Raw genomic sequence first — 16165 nt, forward strand, 5'->3', positions numbered from 1 at the left:
TCGAAGGAAACTATGTCAAAAGAGAAAAAGAACCTGATGAATGTTGAAAACTTTATTTGCGTAATCAATAACGTATTATATACAAAAATCACAGAGTGTGGAGACCATTTACAAAACGCACATTTCAAATAGTCACTTATGTAAATACTAATCACTGCTTCCGAAGATGTTACCCAACACAAAAAAATTATGATGGAGTGATAAGCAAGAAAAGTATAAAAATTTATTTTTTCAGCTTTAGAGAATTCCTATTACTTCTTGATCTTTAATAATAAAATTATAATTATACTAAACCACACAATCAATGTACAATAGAAGCCAGTGCCACCATTATTTCCAATAACAAACACACAATTCACATTTTAAAACGTAATATTTTACACATGAAAATAAAATTTACGACATTTGAAATACCTATTTAAAAAACTACTTTAAAATTAAAGACCAACACTTAATCCATCATCTTATTGTAACGACTAGTTTGTGCAAGCTCCACTCGCTTGATACGACAATAAACAAAACACATCAAACTTTTAAACTAATTAAATTACGAGTACCATTTATTTTTACAGTTTCTTTAAAACTCGAGCTAAACTTTAAATGTTTGTATATTTAAAATTATATTTACAAAATCCAAAATTGGATTAAATTAAATGATTCATGAGACACTGGTTTCAATTTTTTATCAAGCCCTGTATTTATGGTTAGCATGTATTGCTGGCAACATTTCAATTTCAGAGTTTTTAATGCATTTTAAAAAGTTCTCGCCTGGGATACTTCAACATTTAAAGATTCCAGCAACATTGTTGATCAACTATTGCTTAACAAATGTTTACCATAAATACGAGGCTTTACTTAAATTTTTAACATAAAGATATTCAATATATCAAACTTACATACTAATATGTGATAACTGATACTTAATTACCATAAAGTATATATCTTAAGATTAACTAAACAGTAAATTAGTGGTACAGTTAGTGGTAAATATTTTCGCAGTTTTAAGGCCTTTTACGATAAAGTAAAGTAAAAATTTACGATAAAGTAAAGTAAATAGTCGTAATCTCAAAGAAAACCAATAATGTTAGTTTAACATCGGAAACAAAATATATAACTGAATAATGCTTATTTTAACTGGTTCAGTTAAAATTAACTGTATATAATACATATACATACTACAAATGGATATTAAGAATTATTATTAAATTACTTTGCATGTTATTTACCATTAACTGTATAAGTTATTCAGTTGTGAAACCATTTCATGTTTGAATTACTTTTATATTTACCTACTTCTAAATTGTAACAATACTTAAACACAAATGTATGTAGTTGTCAATATATACAGTAATACTTTTTCTAGAAGAGTTATGCCACAGAGTTATGCAGTTAAACTCATTTGCAGCCTGACTGACGAAACTTACTACGCTAAGTAAATTAAACCTATTACTATGTTACAAGGAACACAGTTCTATCAAATTGTATTTATACTTACCAATTTTTATGTTGTTTGATAAAAATTATTGATACAAAATTATTAAGTTGTTTATTGTTACATTCTTTGGAAAGTTTAGATATATTACTGAATTGTATTCCGTTTAATTTTACATGTGTATTCTAGATAAAATAGTTTTCCAAGCCTTTATTGGTTTCTCCCTTACATACGCCTTCAATAAAATTTCTAGTTCCGAAGATATCTTGTCAGGTTGCCATGACAACAGAGCTTTAGTTACACGCGGTGGGTTATGCTTGCTCATGTAAATCAAACTCGTGAAAATTGCTTCTTTAATACCATGCGACACTGAAATGAAAAAAAAACAATATTAAATTCCAAATAAAAAGATATATGGGGGCATAAAATCAATATATTGAAAAAAAAGTAAAATTTCCAGTTATAAGTAATACTACCCCATCCAAAAAAATTAAATTGTTTCCTTTGTTTCCTATATAAACTTGGGACATGGTTATTTTTTTTTCCACAAAATAAATACTTAAAAATATTTTCTCAAATTACTTGTTTTTTAACAATTAAACAATAAATACTACTGTATTATCAACATCACACGTAGCATATAACTTATTATTTCTTTCAAATAAATCAAAATACTCACAGTCACCTTGATCCAACATATCTAACAGTTGATTAACAATAATTTCACAGTGTACTTTCATATCAGCTGGATATGGTTTGAGGAGTGGTCCCAACATTTCTATGCAGAATATCTTTACTTTTTCTGCAGTATTTTCAGCCTCTATCAGTGGTAAAAGCATATTGTTTATTACATTTTTTTGACACCATTTCGGTCCATGGCGCTTTGCAAATATTAATAAAGCTATCCTTAACATGTTCCTATCGGATTGATCATCTGAAAAAAAAATTTACTATTAGTATTATGCCAGATATTCCAAGTCAACACTCATTTCAATCATAAGAAAAATTACCTTTGACACTTTTAATTGCACTGTTAAACATTTCCAGAATTTTTGTTTCATTCCATTCACTAAATTTATACATGTATTTCTTGTTCAGTATCCACCTTATATCTTGGACTCGGTTGAACTTATCCTCACACTTATAAAAGTGTAGCAAATAAACTATACAAGTGATCAATGGTGTTTTTGCTGAAAAATAATGTCACAATTAAAACAAAACATTAAAGACAAGTACATTAAACTGTTGTTTAATTTGATTTTTTAAACAGTAATTTATATAGAGAAAAACATATTTTACCATATTTCATGTGTGCCATTGGCAAAATATGCATCCATGCAGTAAGACATTGCTTGATGAGAGCAACTGCCTTATATTGAAGACAATACATAGCATCTAGTATGAATGTTTTCAACCGATATTTCATGTGGAACAATTTGCATGTCACTGCATAAAAATGGGAAAGACTCTCGACTGTGTCGAATTCTGGTGAATGGTTCAGCCGAAACAATGTATACTCGATGTTACTTAGCAAATTATTCACAATATTATATTCAGGTGTATTTAAATGTTGGAGAGCAGACAATATAATTTGTTCTCTCTTTGTCATAGCCAGGGGTCCATTAGAATTAACTTTATTATACAGCTCAAGCTTTCTTGCTGGATCTTGCAGATATTTTATTAACCCAGCCAAAAGGCTCTTTTCGTTCATTTTTCTCATATCTTCTACGAATTGAGTAATGGCCGATTGCATCTTGTCAGGTTGACTTTCTAAAATGTGCGATATTGAATTTTCGAGTTTCTTGCAAATTGTGTCCGCAATTGTATCTAAAAAAATATATAATATTAATTAGCTTTAAATTGATAAATGAAATAATACTTGTTAAATTTAAAGCTTATCTTCTCTAATATATAAAAATCAATGCCACTTTTCGTTGTAATTCCATAACTCGAGAACGGCTGAACCGATTTCGATAATTCTTTTTTTATTATATTCCTTGAAGTACGAGGATGGTTCTTATGTAGAGAAAACGTTAATATGTACCACGGGCGAAGCCGGGGCGGACCGCTAGTATTTTATACTTTACCTGTTACTTTTGCAGATTTACTTTTGAATGCAGCTTTTCCATGTTTCATTATCATTTTACATAAAATACTATTACTGGGATTATTTATAGTACTGGATTCATTTGATTGCTGTATATGGTTATCGTTGTTACTTTTGGAAGCATTGAATGTTGGGTTAGTCACTTGTTTATCTTTAACATTAACATTTTGTTCGTTTCTGCTTTTCGATATATCTACTTTAATGTTATTGTCTTTAACTGATTCCAAATTAGTGCTGCGTAACAATATTTTATTAGTATTATCCGAATTTTGTGAACTGAGCCTTAATGATCTCCGTTTTGATATTGGTGAATTAATGCTAGTATTTTTATCAAGTTTATTAGTCTCATCAACACTTTCTTTCAAATTCATATTATCACAGTGCATATTCTCTTTTTCAACAAGCATTTCATTATTTGTTGAAAATAGATCTAAGTCAGAATAATCAATGTTTACTTGCTCACTTTCTGGTATGGTATGACTTATATTGTTGATTAGTTCTTTTCTTCCTGTTTTCTCTGAATTTGAACTTCGTAGCATCCTTTTACAACTAACATCTGAATTGCCAGAATCAATTCGTTTTCTCCGACGACTGGTGTTTTGCATCTTCAGGTCAACTTGATTTTTATTATCACTTATAACAACGTCACTCTTTACTTTATTTTCTGCTGTGTTGGCCAAAATTCTACTCCTACTGCGCGTTGAAATAGATTTAGTTTGATTCATACTATCAGGTACAGACTCTTTAATATTACTCCAGGACTTGGAAGGCTCTTTTCCTCCATCAAATGAATTATTGTCACAGGTGTTATCTAATCTTATTTTGTCTAGATCTTTTCCTGAGTTCCTTTCCTGTTGTTTTACCTGGATTTCATTTTCTTGAGATTCGCAAGACTTTTCATTGTCATTAGTTATATTTTCTTTAGGTTTCTTGTCACTGGTCCTCATTAATTTGGAATTTGGCTTACAGAAATCTTTTTTCGGTTCAATATTCTTTTTCGATTTTAATTCTGCCATTACTTTTAAGGCTTTATCATAAGCCTCTTTGTTGTTCAAAATTTCCAAAGATTTTTTTATTTTTTCCTTGTTTGTTATTGGAATTAACTTATTTCTTTTTCTTAATTTTCTCAAAATTGGACTATTGGATCCACTAATTTTACACCTAGGCATAATTTTCTTCTTAAACCTATCAAGTTTAGTTGGTTTGCGAGTTTTGTTTATTGTCCTACTATTATTAGAATCTATGGCATGACTTTCTTCGAGTTCTTGGCTTTCACAATCATTATTTGTAACTATTTCCGTATTACACACATCATTTTGAAATTTGAGTGTACTACTGGTACAGGATTTTCTGTTGTTATCACATATATCCTGTAAGCAATCTGATTGACTGTTGTCTTCATTGTCAGAATTGATTAATGATGTTTCAATCACATCAATATGATCATGACATGCTGTTTCATCAAAATTCAGACTGTTCCTTTCTGTGTTCTTACACACCCTCTGTTGTGGTGGTGTTACATGTTCAAGGTTATCTGTGTAAATAGGATTTTGTTCAGCCAAATTTAAAGGAGGAGACGGGCAATTAATTTGAATGTCTATATTTGTTTCTAAATTATTAGATGGTATACTTTCAATTCTAGAATCATCAGACACTGTAATATCATTAGTCAAAATTATGGTATCTTGACTACACTCATCAAATAATTGACATGATTCTTTACTTAAATTTGGCACATTTTCGAAATTAACAGGCATTTTTGTTTTTAAAATATTTTTGATTTGCACAATTTCTTTACAAAGGTATGATATATTAGCCTGTAATGCTTTATTTTCTTCTCTTATTTTTAAAGCATCTGGACATCCAACATGGTCTTGAGTTTTACTTTGTAAAGATAGTACATTTGATTCTTTTTGTAGCTGTTTGTGAGACATTGCAGGTGTTCTAGGAATAGGCGTTATTAATGGATGCTCCAAACGCATATTACGTAATATCATTTCCACTTCACAGTCATTATTTATTTCATCACATATTTTTTTACTGTTGTTTTCTTCCAAACAATTTAATGTTTCTGTAGATATTTCCAGTTCTTTTCGACTAGATTGAGTATTAATGTTCTTTTGACAAACGACAGAAACATTTTGTTTATGTAAGTTGTTAGAGATATCTGCTTCTTTTGTTGGTAAAATTTGAGTTTCTAGTTTTGAACTATCTGAAGAAACTTCAAAAGATATGGGACTTGTTGATGTATCAACTAGAGTGAAGAGATGAATAGGACTTGTTGATGTTTCAACTGGAGTGAAGCGGTGGATAGGACTTGTACCAACATCTACTAATTGTCTCTTTTCTTTTATAGTTACTATTTCTGTGCTTAAAGGAATGTCTGTTATGAAATATTCAGGACTTTTTCCTGTGTTCTTATCACTAAGTAAGGCTTCATCATCAAATATGTTAGGACTTGATCTAAAACCTTCTTCTATTCTAATAGGACTGGTGGCTGCATCAACATGGATAATGTTTTCTTTATTGATCACATTGTGGTGTCTTTCTGTAGAAAATCCTAAGTCTGGACTATTTAAAAATTTATCTGCATCAGAAAATGCTAATGATGATCCCCGGCCAGTATCTTCACTGATCACTTCTTCATTACAACAATCGTAATAGTTATCATTTAGCAATTCTGAAAATATAACATATTAATTACAATTTAAAAATACAATTATGAAATTACCAATGAATTTCACGAACTGAAAAGGCTTACCTTTAATTTTATTAATTGGACCTGATTCAAAAATTGCTCCCTTAATGATTTTGTCACTAAAAGTCATGGGCTGTGGAAGAAAATACATAATATTAGAAACCTAAAGGATACATCATTCAACTAATTAGATTCTCCATTAGGATTTATTGAACCAATAATTAAGAGTAGTTTACTTACCTCAGACTTGTTTTGTAGCTGATTATGAATGGGTGAACCCACAGGACTATCTTGAAGGAAACTTTCATCACAACTGTTGTCAGAATCTAAATTATTGTCTAATCCCTTAAGATCCTTATATTTATTTATGATATCCTTACAAGATTTCGAATTTTCTGTAATTATATAATAATATTAAAATTAAAAATATACAATTATTTAGCATGGCTGCCATAATCCAATAATACTTCTTAAAAAATATTGTCATTCATCACTTCAATTAAAAAGGGAGATTTAATTTATAAATGTGCAAAGTCCTTGCTGAATATTCAACTTTACCTTTTTAATCTACAACATTTCTATTATAATCCCACAAAACTCAAATAAAAAAATTATTTCATTCATTTCTTTTTTAAGGGCTGATTTTTCAATCCTTAGTTAAAACTTATTTGTCAAATAACGCATTAAACTACCATTTCAAAAATATATTCTAATTGTTCGTATTTGACAGTTTACAGGTGACATTTTAATATGTTTGTGTCATACTTTATTAGACTAAGGGCCGATTTTTCAATGCTTGGATAAAACTTATTCGTCGAATAATGTATAAAACTACCATTTTAAAAACGTATTCTAATTGCCCGTATTTGACAGTTTACGTGACATTTTAATATTATCGTGTAATACTTTATTGGACGGATAAGTTTTATCCAAGCATTGAAAAATCGGCCCTAATACATTTTAACCAAGAATTGGAAAATCGGCCCTAATGAGAATAAATTAAAAAAAATTCAACTTACTTTTACCCAATATAACATCTCTCATCCATGCAATATCTATTAAATATTCTTCTCTTTCTTTCTCAAGTGAGGCGAGTTTCTTCTGGTAATCCTTAACAGTACTTGTCTCCAATTGTTTCTCAATATTTAAAGCTTCTATTACAGACTCATGCTCTTTAACCAATAACTGCAATTATATTGAAAAATATAAAACTGTTTAGTACTGATTATACCCAAAACCTCTACCTATCTAGTATTCTTAAGATTTAGAGAGAATTTCACCTAACTAACTGAAAACCATATTATACAATTTTTTACAAGCTTTGAGGCTTCGCCCTTGTCTAAAACCTAATTAAATATATACTAAAATCTTCCTCTTGAATCACACTATCTATTAAAAAAAAACAAATATTTGTTGCGTAGTTAAAAAGATTTAAGCATACATAGGGACACAGAAAGCTTCTTTGTTTTATATGTTGTACAATAATAAATTCATATTACAAGAGTTAAGACAGAAATTGGTATATTTCTTGATCTTAAACAAATATTATCTATTTCTATATTATGACACTATCAGTTAACAATTTTTGGCAATAAGACATACATTTGATTTCAAATATAAAATTAAAATCACTAACATGTAACTTACTTGTAATTGGTGTGCATGGGACCGCATTGCTTCACATTGGTTATCCAGATAATTTAGCTTTTGTTCCAATTCTTTTTTACATTCATTTAATTTTACCACATCCTATAAAAAAAATTAAAATCCTTATTAAATAAATAGATCAATTAATAAGTTAATAATTAAGATTATTGAATTTATTGTTTCCGTTATGTACTTTATAACAACCACACACAAAAAATCTACCAACCTTTTCCATTTGTATGCATTTTTCTAAAGTGACTTTGTAATCAATACATGCTTGTTTACACTCCTCCTTTGAAGCTAAAAGCAAGCTTTCAGTTTCATCGAGTTTGTCTTTTTGTAAGTAAAACTTTTTCAGAAGACAACTGAAATAAAACCACAAATATTGTTATGATATAATTCAATATAATATATATATATATAAAAAAAACAATAATTAAATTGCTTTATAATATATATTTTGGTACTCACTGGCTTGCTATGATTTTATTCTTGACATTTATGATAGACTGTCGTTGTTTTTCAATTCTTGCAATGCTCTGTAACAAAAATATTGTTAAACCTACCTATTTCTCTTAAAATTTTAAAAACTATTCAAGAAAAATGATGTTATTGATTTGTTGTCACAATATTTATTCTTACTTATTACATACTACGATCTCTGTTATTGTGTGGTAAATAATAATACTAAACAACATTGTTCGCTTTCACAAACTTCAATTAAACATTTAAATTGTGTAAATTTTTATAAAACAATAATCACAATACCGTCTAAAAAATAACCTTACCACATTCTGAATCGCAGGCTGTAGGAAATTTAAATCAAAGTCTGCAACTGTGTCCTCATATGAATTAGCCATATTAACCATATAATATGTTGCTTTTAAGTTTAAAATATAACTACATCTTTACACATCAGTAAAATTTTATATTAAACACCGGGCGCGCTGCAATTAATACAGCCGACATGTTTCCAATCAATGACAATGACACATGACAGTGACATTAGTGGGGCCATAAAGAAGAAGAAGTTTTTTTATTTATTGGGCTATGGTGCATGGTATTTGGTAAAATCCTTCAGGAAAGTTAATTAACATACACATGATTTGAATTTATATAAATAGTATAAAGATAACAAGTAGGCCGTCTCCCGGCGCTTAGGAAGTAAGAACGCACGGTACCTAAACTCGCGAGGCGCAGGGTTTTCACTTGTCACATTAATATTTTAAAATATAATTTGTACATGTTTAAACAAATACCGACCACTCACAGCAATGGCGCGGCCCTCACGGTCTATGAGAAGGAACCGAGCAACCTGCGGCGGTGTGTGCGTGCGTCAAGTAGGTATGTACAAGAACCGGGGACGTGGCAAAGCGCTCGGCGTAGGTACATAGGTCTGAGCCCTGAGGTAGATATTATACAAACGGAGCGTTGTAACGTCTTACTTGTTCTCTTTATACTATGTTAAAATACTTCAATTATTATTCTTATAATAATTTTGAAATACTATTTATATAATAGAAGATTAGTAATTAGTTTCTACGTTAGTATAGATAAATCGCATAAAAATAATAACATAACATAAAAAACGTTTTCCAATTTTTACAAATATATGGGAATGGTATTGTTATCCGTTCTTAAAAAAATGTGTGCGTGTACTAGTGTACACACATAAGAAGTGAAACTTCTTTATGACCTTATTTTTCAAAAAATAATTAAAACGTCGAATCACGCATGGTAGGGATTAGAAAAAGATGGCGTGCAACGGAAAAATGTCACGCGTAACGAAAAAAATGTAATGCCTCCTCCACATTACCCGAGAAGTTGAACGAGGTTAGACGAATAGAATAATGTAGAGAGGCACTTCGGCTTACTTCGTCCAACTTTACCTCGCCTCGGCCGACTTCCGTTTGTTGTCGGTTTTTGCGCCCGAGTCAAAGGGCACGAAGTTACCTACCCGAAGTTCGTTCTGATTATGAACATATGCGCTCCTCGCGAAGTTGAACGAGTGTGTAGTGTTATAGCACCGCGGACTTCAGTCAACTTCGGCCGAGTACTTCGCCGAGGAACTTCACGATTAGACTCTATTGTGACTCTATTCCTTGCTCTATTCCAAGCTCTATTCCAATTTCCCATGACATTAATCGGCTGTCAATCTGAATCTGTAATCTGTATTCTGCTGACAGCTGAGGTATTCTGTCAGACTTGTTTGCAAATAAAAAATATTTTGATCATTGAAAATCGTGCCGAGTGACTTGTTTGTGTTACATAAGTGCCTATTTGTGCTAATTACACTCAAGGTTTGTGTTACTTTATTGAATTTTTTAAGCATTATTATATAGCATGAATTGACTTATTTCATCCTGTAAATAAAATATTTCTGAAATATCTGTAAACTTGTTCCTTGGTCATTACCAAGTTCAAGGCTGAGTGTGAAGTAAAACAGGTATAACCGTTATAAGTACATTGATCTCATTTTATAAGTGAATTAATTTAAATTTCTTTCAAACTAGTATTTAAGATAAAAAGAAAAAACAGTTACGTACCTATCCAAAAATATTTACCTAAGAGGCCAGACATAATTCTATTTCAATAAAAACGGGCATCAACCAAATAATATATTCATTAAACGAACAAAATCAGCTTGTCATTCTAGCTTTGGCAAAAACTGCCTTAAAAATTAGCAGCCTTACCAGTTTCTGTTTCATTTTGGAAGCTGAGAAAGAATATAACTACAAAAAAGGTATATTTTTCTGTGTTTGCTTATTATCTCTCTAAAAAGTATCCAGATACTTGTACAAAATTTCTATACAATTTTAAAAACATAACTTTGTATTCAAAACTCAAACATTTATTTATTCAATAAGACTTCTTCTAGAAGCACTTTTGAAACGTCATTACATATTTTTAATATTTACCACCGATTCAGAAAGCAGTATCTATGGAGTAGTTTCTATGGTACAGTATCTACGCTATAATTGAATTCTAATGTTAAAATATCATTATATTATAAAGTATCTATAGTACAGTACAGTTGTGTCTGTTAAATTGTATGTCATTTTATTAAAGTTCCCTATTTTATTAATTTTTTTATTTTACATAAAACAATGCAACGCTTGTGACAATCATTACAAAGAATATTGTTGTAATATATCTACTACTTTGATTGTTTCTTTAAAAAAGTGCTACCTGGATAGTCCATAAAAGATCCTCATTTATCAAAAACATAATAAACTAAAATAATATTTTTATTTTTTCAGATGGGGTTTAAAATGAGTGACTTTAAAAATAATAGCCTGTATGATCGGATGAATAAATTACTTGTCTCTTATGATTGGAGCGACTGTAATTTTATTGTGTGTGGAAAAGAGTTTAAGGCACATAAATTAATATTAGGCATAAGTAGCCCCGTGTTTGAGGCAATGTTTTACGGACCATTATCATCAAATGATAATATTGTGATCACTGACATAGACCCTTCTATATTTCATCTTCTTCTACATTTTATTTATACTGATAAAGTGCACATCTTATCCATTGAACAAGCATATGATCTGTTATATGTGTCCAAGAAATACATGTTAGACTCTCTAACGGGAATTTGCATAGAATATATTGAAGCCAATATGAGTATTGACAATGTCATAACAATCCTTAACTACCCAGATTATATGCAAGAAAATGAAATACTTACATCTGCATTGAATCTCTTCTGTCAGCATGCACAGTATTTATTGCAAGAACACAAAACTGACATATCCATATCATGTTTAAGAAAAATATTAGAGTGCAATGATATAAATGTGAGTGAAAAAGATTTGATCAAGATAACATTTGAATGGACCTTCAATTATTGTGAACAAAATAACTTGAGTAAAGAAACAAATATGTGTAGAGATATCCTTATAAAGAGTGGATTATTTTCATTGTTAAGATTTTCTACTTTGTCTGAAGATGAGCTTAAAGAAATAGCTCTTGATCAAACAAATCTCCTCGTTCCAACTGAAATTGAGAATTTGGAACAGATTGTTAAAAAAGCAGTAAACACCCCTGACAATGGTATTAAGAAAGTGGATGACATAATGTGTATAATACCAGTTCCTCGAAATGTAATAAAGATCCAGTGGCACCTTTGTCATCGAGCTCTTATTCGATCTGAATCTCCAATATCAATAGATTCTCATAACAATTGTATATACACAAGACTGAAGGCTGACAAATCCTTTTTCATACATTCCCTCAAAATTCAGTCGAGGATGGCTCCTGTGGATAATTTCTGTAACTCAATTAATACCTATATGGAAGAGTTTTTAATCTCAATAATTTCAGAATCTGATAACAGTATTATTAGAAAACTTAATTTTAAGAAAGAGATTGAATATGATTCTAATATTGATATTGAATTCTTGGAACCATTATGTATTAGAAAGGATAAGTGGTATAGAATAGGATTTATATGGCCGAACCAAAGATTATTTGATACACATTTATATAGTGTGCAAAGCAGAGATCTGTGCTATATGCTATATAATAATAAGATTAAGTTTGAATTTCAAGACATCCTATCATTATCTGATAGTTGTGGAAGTTTTCTTAAGGGTCTAAAATTCTGTCTGTAATTTTAAGTCTCTATTAACTATTTAATTATAAATCGCATGCCAAACCATTTTATTTATTTATACTTACATTTAAGCAAACTTTTAACTGTTTGAGAATATCATGTATCATATAGTTATTTAAAAAAGTAATTGAAAATAGGCAAGTAGTTATTAGTAAGGTCTATATTTAAGATATTATAGTACTTACATAATTAACTCAGCCCCTGGAATCACAGACACAATAGAAAATCTATTGTGTCGTGGTCCGATCGGGCCGCTCGGGGCTTAATGGGTTAAAAAAAAATATTACCTTAAAAAAAGGAAATATTACTATATGGACTAGAGCATCCACGAATTTTGAAGCATTGATGAAGCCAGAATTTATTATTTTCATTGCAATTTTGTAACATAAAATGTGTTTAACATTTTGTTACAAAACTACCTAGTTTAAAAAAACTGTTCTTTATTATGTAAAAAAAAAATATTGTACAGATTTGAAAACATACTGTCTTACCACAAAAAAACTTGAGACAGGGTTTAACTTTAAGCGCGGGTTCTCTTTAATCTGGTTTTGTCGTATTTCACAATAGACAACTATTAAAGTGAGTTCCCTGGTTTAAAGTTAGACTATGTTTGAATTATTTTGTACCATCATTATTTTAAGCCAGTAAAAAGCTTATATTCTAATCACTCTCCAGAAGTTTTGCTTCATGTGGTCAATGGTCATAATTTATGTATAGCTCTACAAAGAGTAAAAATCTCGTAAAAAATTGTAAACAAAAAAAAAACTCGGCTCCTTTAAATAAGGTACATATTTTGTTATTTTCATATCATAAAGCAATGGTTCTGACAAAATAAAATAAACTAGTAACCTCTAGTTAAGAAGCTTAATGCGGGTCCCACTGTCATTATGTTCGTGCACTTCAAAGTCCTGGTATAAATAATTATTATCACAAAAAGATGTATGATGATCATCAATAAATTTATGCCAAGTTGAAATATTTTTCCACAAAGATATTGTGCCAACTCCTAGATGTTTAATGGTAATATATTATTTTAATTTTGTAAGTTTATATATTATTAAGTTTGTAAAAGTATTAATTATGGTATTATCGAAATAAATTACTAACAAAGGGTAAGATCTTGAATTTGCGTTTCAATACTTAAGTTCTCAATTACGGGTGCTTTTCCACCAGAAATGTCCTATGTAGCTATCCGATAATATTATGATCTCATTAATAAGATGATCAGTTATCTAGCATATAGAAAGAAAATAGGTACCTAAAGTAGGATAGAATATTTATTGCCAAATATGTTGTTATCAATATATCTCGAGAACAGAGCGACCAATCTGGATGAATTCTATAAAACTTTTTTTTAAGGAAGTTTTTAATGGAAAACAAAACGTAAAAGGGACAATAGGGCAGAATGAGACAGAGCAGCCAGTATTTATATAAATGTCATAATCAACAAGCTTATTAATATATAGCGTTCATTGATGGTGAATACCTACCTACAACATTTATAAAATATACCGGCCGAATTGGGAGCCTCCTCCTTTTTTGAAGTCTGTTAAAAATTTTAAACTCATAAATTATGGCCAGGATCGAACGGCCGAGTTGCAGTGGTTTATATAAAAAAAAAATATAAAAGAAAAGCATCCCACAACTAAGTACTTGTTTATTGTCACATTTACTCCTTTGGTACGTGCACATACATTTTTACAGCGAATTTTTTGTAGATTAGCGAGGAGGTCCTTCAAATTTCTTTGTTAATAGAACGATTCTTTCAGCTTCACGAATTCCACTGAGTCTTGCACCATGTACGGTGGCAAAATAACCCGGCACTGTAGCTTCTCCAGCAAATAGTATAATCGGTGGTTGAGAATCGCATGGGCCTGGCACAGGAGTACCTAATTCGCATTGATGGCTTACAGTAGAACAGCAACCCATATAAGAATATGAACCACAAAAGTGCGCATCAGACGCCCACCGTGATCGTAACATCATTTGAGGATAAGGCAAACAGGGATTGCCCGTAAACCTACGTAACAACTGTGTTAGACCTTCAGCAACATCGTTATCTGCCATCGACTCCATCATAGCAGCTTCCTGTCCTGAAATCCAAGCGCATAAAACGTGCTTACTACCTGGCATTTCGTCTACGGCACACACACCCCGGCTCCAGTCGCTTCTACATTGAAGTTCTTCTGCCGACCAGGCCATTTTAAGATTACCTTCGTGACAAACCCAAAAAGGTTCCGCGTATTCAAGAAATACTTTGTCACTTAAACCAAACCCTAAACTACAGATAGCTTGCAGTTTGCATGTTGGAAGTGGTGGCGCGAATAATTTATCAGCCTGACATTTAAGACATCCCAAAGACATAGTAACAATCACATAATCTGCAGTTATTTCTTCGCCATCACAACATTTAACTAATGTCCGACCATCACCCGCTTGTCCTTTGCCCCACCGAATTACGTTTACTGGTTTATTGTAGCGTATGCAATTGTCAGGTAGACCTCTAATTAAAGGAGCCAATACACCGACGTACCCCAACGGAACACGAACACTTCCACCCGGTAGCTCAATATAACTTCCATATTGATCTGCACTGATTAATGATAAATCATCGCCACAACGGTTTCGCAGAATATTTGTTAACCCAAACATTACTCTTGCGGCGTCATATCTTTGATCTTCGGGAAAATTATGCAATTCTTGTTGTATTCGTAAACCAAGAAAGTTGAGTAATGTTCCATGTGGTCTTTCCCCACCTAGCCGAAACAAGTTTGCTGCTTGTTGTTCGATTTGTCGAAATGTATGATACGCAGTAATAGTGACCGGTAAATCAACAGCTCGTCCCTCACTTGTACAGAATAATCCTCTCGAAGGATCTAGCCTAGGCAATGGCGTTTGGAGGAGTCTATCTTGAGATGCTAAAGTGTAAACAGAATTCGGTAGGCACGCTCCAAATATCCACTCCGCGCCCATTTCGATAATAGCGTCTCCAAGCCAACACGAATGAATTCTTCCACCGGGTCTGTAACAATTTTGTATACTTACAGCTAAGTTTCCAAGTTTAACATTATTACTTACATACTTAATGATAATTACATGAATAATGAATTCGTGTATTATATTTAAATGAAATTAATTAATAACCTTTCTTTAGCTTCCAAAACAACAAAATTTCTTATTCCACATTGTGTAAGGCGATGAGCAGCAGATAACCCGGCCATTCCAGCCCCTACAATAATGACGCGTGGTTCTTTGCAGTTCGGACCTATACAGCAAGAGTCCACGATACATTGCTCTTGTTCAGAGGAACTCAGAGCGCTACTTAAACTTCGACATTGATCAAATTTTATAAAGGGTTTATTTTCTTTTGTAATAAGGCATTCAAATATATTGTTCCATTTAAACCACAAAGGTGATAAACGAAATAATTTCATAGTGCTCTTTCTTTTTATTTTAATCCAAACATTGGGAATTTATACTAGAAATTTTGATAAAATAAAGGATTGTCAAGGTGACAACTACGATCAACTTCAAAAAGAAGATTTCATTGATTATTCTTTTCTGAATGGCCTTTCCTCACTAGGTTTCAATTGGTTTCTAGGTTTCTAGCACTTCTAGCTTCCTAAAAACTTTGGAAAGCTTAGTGTGAAGTCGTCGCTC

At 31.2% G+C, this 16165-nt stretch overlaps 3 protein-coding genes across 5 annotated transcripts; 1 reads left to right on the top strand and 2 right to left on the bottom strand.

Moving 5' to 3' along the window:
- Positions 1–37: 37 nt before the first annotated feature.
- LOC123705905 lies at positions 38–8852 on the bottom strand. Its single transcript, XM_045654994.1, has 12 exons — positions 8673–8852; positions 8356–8423; positions 8111–8249; positions 7885–7986; positions 7257–7422; positions 6478–6632; positions 6301–6370; positions 3520–6219; positions 2732–3259; positions 2443–2622; positions 2112–2366; positions 38–1801 (listed from the first exon to the last, which is right to left on the bottom strand). Exons 1-12 carry the CDS (start codon positions 8751–8753, stop codon positions 1605–1607), a joined length of 4641 nt encoding a protein of 1546 aa, XP_045510950.1. The 5' UTR covers positions 8754–8852; the 3' UTR covers positions 38–1604.
- Positions 8853–10069: 1217 nt separating this feature from the next.
- LOC123706293 (BTB/POZ domain-containing protein 6-A-like) lies at positions 10070–12690 on the top strand. 3 transcript variants are annotated; one of them, XM_045655487.1, is made up of 2 exons: positions 10070–10184; positions 11145–12690. In XM_045655487.1, exon 2 carries the CDS (start codon positions 11145–11147, stop codon positions 12501–12503), a length of 1359 nt encoding a protein of 452 aa, XP_045511443.1. In that variant the 5' UTR covers positions 10070–10184; the 3' UTR covers positions 12504–12690. The 3 variants fall into 3 exon arrangements, with proteins under 3 accessions (XP_045511443.1, XP_045511445.1, XP_045511444.1); XM_045655489.1 differs by lacking the exon at positions 10070–10184 and adding an exon at positions 10206–10330; XM_045655488.1 differs by lacking the exon at positions 10070–10184 and adding an exon at positions 10387–10627.
- Positions 12691–14142: 1452 nt separating this feature from the next.
- On the bottom strand, positions 14143–16010 carry LOC123706403 (peroxisomal N(1)-acetyl-spermine/spermidine oxidase-like). Its single transcript, XM_045655667.1, has 2 exons — positions 15650–16010; positions 14143–15527 (listed from the first exon to the last, which is right to left on the bottom strand). Exons 1-2 carry the CDS (start codon positions 15937–15939, stop codon positions 14225–14227), a joined length of 1593 nt encoding a protein of 530 aa, XP_045511623.1. The 5' UTR covers positions 15940–16010; the 3' UTR covers positions 14143–14224.
- Positions 16011–16165: the final 155 nt, after the last annotated feature.

Source organism: Colias croceus, chromosome 3 (genome assembly GCF_905220415.1).
Source record: "Colias croceus chromosome 3, ilColCroc2.1".
Classification (NCBI taxonomy): Eukaryota; Metazoa; Arthropoda; class Insecta; order Lepidoptera; family Pieridae; genus Colias; species Colias croceus.

Coding starts and splice junctions, on each gene's coding strand:
- LOC123705905 (XM_045654994.1), bottom strand. CDS start 8,753: ATGGTTAATATGGCTAATTCATATGAGGACACAGTTGCAGACTTTGAT. Junction 7,423..7,884: donor CCCATGCACACCAATTACAA/GTAAGTTACATG, acceptor ATATAATTGCAG/TTATTGGTTAAAGAGCATGA. Junction 6,371..6,477: donor AGCTACAAAACAAGTCTGAG/GTAAGTAAACTA, acceptor TTTCTTCCACAG/CCCATGACTTTTAGTGACAA.
- LOC123706293 (XM_045655487.1), top strand. CDS start 11,145: ATGGGGTTTAAAATGAGTGACTTTAAAAATAATAGCCTGTATGATCGG.
- LOC123706403 (XM_045655667.1), bottom strand. CDS start 15,939: ATGAAATTATTTCGTTTATCACCTTTGTGGTTTAAATGGAACAATATA. Junction 15,528..15,649: donor GTTTTGGAAGCTAAAGAAAG/GTTATTAATTAA, acceptor AAATTGTTACAG/ACCCGGTGGAAGAATTCATT.